At 46.3% G+C, this 6,345-nt stretch overlaps 1 protein-coding gene across 6 annotated transcripts in view; it reads left to right on the forward strand.

The window, feature by feature from the left end:
- USP53 (ubiquitin specific peptidase 53) overlaps nucleotides 1–6,345 on the forward strand; it is a 68,379-nt gene that overhangs the window by 26,891 nt on the left and 35,143 nt on the right. For all 6 annotated transcript variants that reach the window (XM_027853685.1, XM_027853687.1, XM_027853690.1 and 3 more), the window contains one exon: nucleotides 2,446–2,538. In XM_027853685.1, the coding sequence (XP_027709486.1) occupies nucleotides 2,446–2,538 (93 nt within the window). The remainder of the gene's footprint in view (nucleotides 1–2,445; nucleotides 2,539–6,345) is intronic.

Raw genomic sequence — 6,345 nt, forward strand, 5'->3', positions numbered from 1 at the left:
CTAATGCTGGGGAAACAGTGATTACTGAACTTGCTGTTCTGTGTATATTCTGGGACAAAGTGCAGAAACGTTTCAGACTCACTGTGGCATTATGAACCCAGCCTCCTTGTCTCCCAGGTGAGAATGCCGGTGACCCCTGTGCGGCTCTTCAGAAATTGTTCTGTGGGATCTTACCTGTTAGCTCATTTCATTATCCGAGTCTCTTTGCAGCCACGCTTTTTAGGGCTGCTCCTTTCCCCTCTGGCATTCAGTGTGCTTCTGGTGAGCAGAATGCATTGTTTCCTTTAAAACTATTTTATGCATTTCAAAATAGTGGATTTATTAAATCAGTTTGTTCACTTGTGTCTGACTCTTCGTGACCTCATTTGGGATTTTCTTGGCAGATACACTGGAGTGCTTTGCCAATTCCATCTCCAACTCATTTGACGGATTGAAGAAACTGAGCCAAACGGGGTTAAGTGACTTGCCCAGGGTCACACAGCTAGTAAGTGTCAGAGGCCAGATTTGAACTCAGGCCTTCCTGACACCAGGCCCAACACTCTTTTGCCACTGGGCCACCTGGCTGCCCTATTAAATCAGTAAGATTGCGTTAAAGAAAGGCCTGGTAACCTACTCTTAGCTTACAGTTACTTAGAGTGGATTACTGGTCTTCAGTTTTCTCATTTGTAAAATGGAGATGAAAGTATTAATTTATCTGGGAAACCTTAGAACCTGAGTAACTTTTATTTTCAAATGCTTTGTGTACGTTCAGCACTATGTAAGTAATCCTAATGGAGGGTAATGATTATGAGATAAGGAAATTAATTCTTTTGTACTCTTCAAAGACGATGCAATTTGCAGGGCACATGCTTTAGCCTACATTAAAAGCAAAGTCATCATTTGGAATATAAAGTAATCAAAATAGAAGCTTTTTATTCAGAGAGAACTTGTAAATATTCACCTGACTTTGAGTTGGACCTGTAGATTAAATGGCTCATCTTGACTGGTGCATGCAGTGGATGGAGTGCTGAGTTCAGATCCTGCCTCAGACACTTATCAGATGTGTGACCCTACGCAAGTCATTTCACCCTGTTTGCCTCAGTTTCCTCATATGTAAAATGAGCTGGAGAAGGAAGCAGCAAGCCCCTCTAGGATCTTTGCCAAGAAAACCCTAAATGGGGTCTCAGAGGGTCAGACACAACCAAACAACAGCAACTGGATCATAGTGTCATTAAAAGCCCCAGAATTATTGAGGAAAATTTGAGACCTTGAGGATGTATTTTAAAAGCAGTGTGTTACTTACTAAGATTCCTGTACTCAGGGTTTAGAAAGACCTCAACGTGCGCACCGATGCTTTTTTCCCTTGACAAAAGCCAGAGAGGTACCTGGAGCGCCGGTTATTTCTTGCTTACTGCATCCCACCTTCCCTGGCCCTGCTCCTGGTAGCCTGGCTTCACCCTTTTCTCCTTCAGCATGATAGTCTGGGTACCAGAAGTGTAGTGCTCTGGACTCGACGGGGACTTTCCTTGGCCTCTTGGCCACAGCACTGCCTCCTTTACCGTTCAGAATCTGTCTCGTATAGCATTGGTTTACATTGTTAGGTGTCCTTCCAGAAATTCACATAATTTGTTCCTTTGTAATCTTTCCTCTTATGCCTTTGCCGAGTTCCCTTGCTTCATATTGGACACCTTCACTGAGTAGCTAGCTTTTTCTTGTACTTATTTACTTCGTTTTAAAGACTATAGAGATACTCTAATCTCTACTCATAAGATTCTTCACATAGTCAACAATTGTATTCTTACCCATGCTTTTCAGTAATCTGTGCCTGATTTTATGCTAATCTGGGAAAAAGTAAATAGTGATTTCTGTAAACTAAGCTTCTATGTGAGTGATCTGCGATTGCTGTTGGCAGAGTCACTCCCTCCATTGATGGAGATCCCCCTTATCTGGGACTCCATAATCGAGGAAGAGGTTCTTTGTGAATGTCTGTGGCCAGAGGTACCCTGTGAATGATCGGGAATTGTAAATCCTACACAAGCATCTTCCTTGTGGGTGCTTCATTTATTCAGACAGATGCAGCTCCTGGCGTGTGGAAGGCACCGAAATGCTTATGGGAATCCCACTGTCCAGCCATTCTTGTGTCCGTGAGCCAGTTACTGCCCGCTGGAGCCCAGTGCCTGCATACTCCAGTCTGCTCGGAGCCAGGCACCTGCCGGTGGGCAGGCCCAGTGCAAAGGGCTCCTCGGACCACTCGCACCCGGGCCTTTGCTGTAAATTGTCCCCAGTGTTTTGCTCCACGTGTCTTTCTCGGGAAAGTGCTCCTTTGTACCTCTTTTCTTATTGGTGATAAAAATAACAAAGAATAAATGATTTCATAAAGGATAAAATATTCAAACCCAAGCTGTTTCTTTGCAGAAAATGTGCCTTCTAGACGCTTCTTCTTAATATCTGACTTTTTTCTTTTAGGTTTTATGGCAGTTGGACGTATTCCGTCGGAGTTTACGCGTTCTGTCTGGACATGTTTGTCAGGGAGATGCCTGCATATTTTGTGCTTTAAAGGTAAACTTAATAATGCTTAGGAAAGTGGAGCTTAAGTGGTCATTGCTTTGTTTTTGGAGGAAATTACGGGTTTGGATAGAGTTCTTACCGTGTCTTTTCAGCTGTTTATTTTTGTTTAAGTATTTGGGAATTTGTGCTTTATTCATTTTTGAATGGATATGCTCTATCGAAGATGATAAAATAACACAGAAGTTGATACGTATTCAGAAAGATTTGAAGCAATTTTGAAGCATCAACTTACTAATTTTCATTAAAAACCTATGATGTTAAAATTCTAGCCATTTTGAAAAATTACACAAAATGAAGACATTAGAAAAGTTCCAGACTAGCACTCTTAGAGGTAGAAGTTACATTCAGCTTTCTTTTGATGAACAGCGAGAAAATGTGTGTCCTGTGTTATTTGTGTGTCCCCCCCCCCCCCCCCCTGTTGAAGTTTCCAGATTCATTTCTAGATTGAGAATTGATTTGAAGCCATTTGCAGTTCTCGGCTTCTGACCTCCTCAGTCAGCTCAAAGTGCTCTCTGCTGACTTACCAATGATTTCTTAATTGCCAGATCGAATGATCTTTTCTCCAGCCTGATGTTTCTGTACCCTGCTGGTCCCTAAGACGGGCTGCCTGTCCTCTTTGGGCTTTGGTGACACTGTTCTCTCGTGCTTCTCTGGCCGTGATCACTGATCGTGGGTGTTGCCCAGGCTTTGTCCTGGGCCTCCTCTCTCTTCTCCAGCCCCGTACTGTCTCCCTTGGTGATCTCATCAGCTCCCTGGAGCTCAGTCTTTATTTCTGTACAAATGATTCCCATATTTACTTGTTCAGCCCCTACAGGCCCTTGTGTTCAATTCAGCAAGCATTTCTTAAGCACCTGCTGTATGCCAGGCACTGTCCTAAGCCCTGGGTATATGGAGATAGTCTCTGCCCTCAAAAGGCTTATGGTCTAATGGGGGTACGCTCACCAGTTGCCAATTGAACAACATACTGCAGACACCTCAGACTTAGCCTTGCCAGAGCGTGTCATCTTTCCCCATAAACCCTCCCTTCTTCCAAGCTTCCCTATCTCTATTGAGGGCACCGCCATCTTCCCAGTCCGCCCAGACCTCTGCCTTGGGGTCCTCTGGACTCCTCATTCTTGTACCCCACAGATCCAGTCTGTTGCCAAGTCCTGTCCTTTCTGCCTTCACATTATCTCTCAGAAACATCCCCTTCCCCTTCTGACACTGCCGCCGGCTGGTGCAGGCCCTCGTCACCTCATCCCTGGACTGTGACAGTAGCTGTCATGGCGGGGTTTCCCTGCCTCAAGCCTCTCCCTCCCCGGGCCCTCCTCCATTCAGCTGCCCCAGTGACCTTGCTAACGTGCAGGTCTCCCCATGTCATCCCCCTAGTTACACAATAAATTCCAGAGGCTCCCCATCACCTCCAGATGAAACAGCACCTTCTGTTGGGCTCTCAAAGCCCTTCGTGGCCTGGTCTCCTCCTGCCTTTCCAGACATCTACACTTTACTCCCGACACTGGCCTCTTTGCTCTTGTTCTGCACGTTTTCACGGCACTCCTCATTCCTGGAAGGCTGTGAGCGCTCACCTCTGCCTCCTGAAATCCTAACTCCTTCATGCAGGAGCTCTTTTGTGATCCTCCATCCCCCTCATGGTCCCTTGACTGTAGATCTTGGATGTCTCCTTTGTTCCTTGTTTTTTTCCCCGTTAGAATGTGAGCACTTTAGGGCTAGCTCCGTGTTTTTGGATTTCTGTATCCCCAGGACGTAGCATGGTGCCTGGCACATAGTAGGTGCTTAACAAGTAAATGCTTCTTGACTGACATTCAGGTGGAGGTAATTTAATGTTGTTTCAGCTAGAATGTGACTAAATCAATTCATGGTTGTTAATTTTTAAGAACGTAGATAAAATGGAGATACATATCCACTAAATTCTGAATATTTCAGTCAGTTGAAATTGTAGAAACCGAAGTCTTGAAAAAGGTTACCATTTTGGAACTGCTTCGGAAAGCTGTTTTTGAAAAGTCAAATACTCAAATAAGCAAGTATGTTTTAAAATTAGTTTAGTGAACAACAAGTAAATTAGTCACAAAGTTATAACAACAATAACAACCAGCACCACTTCAGTCCTTGAAGGCTCGGTGATTCTGCAGAGCCCCTCCCCCATACCCCTGGCTGGGGACTCAGGAGCTGGTCTTGCAGAGTTGCTGTGACTTCAGAGGTCAGGCCGGCCTTCAGACAGCGGCCCTCCGGTCATCCCTCCCTTCCATCACCAGGCCTCCCAACTTGGGAAACACCTGCCAGGGCTCGGGCTTCTGTGGCATGTGGAGTATTTGGGGAATAGGCTTACAAAGCTCTCTGAAGCTTTCTCTTACCAGTTGATTGCACTTATTTTTGAGTTACTTCTTTGGAGAAGAAAATTTCCTAAACTGTGTCCTGTCCAGTCAAAATGCCAACCTTTGTTGAAATTCAACTCTCTCAACGGACTGCCCTTGATGCTGTTTTATTTCTCAAGGTAAAATAAGTCCTTGCTCTCAGGAAGTTTATCTCCTAATAGAATCAAGTCAAACTAACAAGCATTTATTAAACACCTACTGTATATCAGGCACCATGCTATACAGCAGTCGCTATAATGCACATTAGAATGTGATAGTGGGAAGGAGTGGATGAAACAGAGGGCTAGGAGCAATTAAAGGGGCAGGGGGCTTTCTCACCTGCAGGCAGAAGAACATAGGAGCGGGGCTTTGAGAAGCTCTAAACACCCGAAGGCAGGAAACACTTTTGATTTATCTTCTTTGTGGGTCTCTGTTGTGTCACACATAACAGTCACTTCGTGTCGGAATGAATGGTGAATACCAGCGTTCCAACATGCAGGTTTGGGGAAGGTGCCTTTTTAGGCATGGATAATGGAAAGGGGAAGGGAACGGGGGTGGGAAGGACAGGACTAATGAGTGTGTGAATTGGAGAAGTGAGAAGTAAGATGGGGGAGGTGAACTGGAGTCAAATTGCGGAGGGCCTTGAATGCCAGATCAAGGAGGTCATAGTTTATTTTGGAGGAATTGGGCAGTCATCATGTTTTTGTACAGGGGACAGATAGTATTAGAATAATGGTGGGATATGAGGAATCTTTGCCCACTCTTGGTGGAAGGAAGAAGGGTTATGAGGCCAGGTACAAGGTGACAAGGGCTTAAATTGGGGGAGTGGCTGTGAAATGGGGAAGGCTGAGGGGCCCCTGTGGTATGGCAAAGGTCGAGTTACTAGGACCTGACAGAGGAGTAGAAGGTGGAGAAGAGGGAGTGAGAGAGGGGGAGAGCTGGCTGTGTGGGGCGTGCCCAGCCGGCAGGGTTGGGAAGATAGGAAGTTTGGTCTGAAACGTGTGAGTTTGAGATGCTGATGGAATTAGGTCAGAGAGTCAGCAGGCCCTTGGAAGAAGGCTCTGAAGAAAGGGGCAGAGTGGGGTCCTCTCCTTGCAACTGGTCACTGCAGCCTTGGGAGGGGAGGAGGGGTCACTGAGGGAGAGAGAGAAGAAAGCCCAGGACAGAACTTAGGATGGAGGGAGGAAGAGGAGCCAGGGAGAGAGCCTCGAGAGGAGTGGGCATGGCTGCAGCACTGCAGGCGGGCCAGGGAGGCCGAAGGGCGGGCACGGCATGGGCCTTTGGACTCGGTGCCCTTGGGAGGTCAGCTTTAAGAGAGGGCCGGGAGACAGGCACATCGCAAGAATCTGAGGAGTCAGGGAAGTGAGAAGCAGGTGGAGGCGAGCCTTGACATTTCTGGGAGTTTGCCAGTGAAGGGGAAGAACAGAGAAGAGAAGCTTAAGCTTTT

The sequence above is a fragment of the Vombatus ursinus genome, unplaced genomic scaffold, assembly GCF_900497805.2.
Source record: "Vombatus ursinus unplaced genomic scaffold, bare-nosed wombat genome assembly UNPS02010193.1, whole genome shotgun sequence".
NCBI classification, from domain to species: domain Eukaryota; kingdom Metazoa; phylum Chordata; class Mammalia; order Diprotodontia; family Vombatidae; genus Vombatus; species Vombatus ursinus.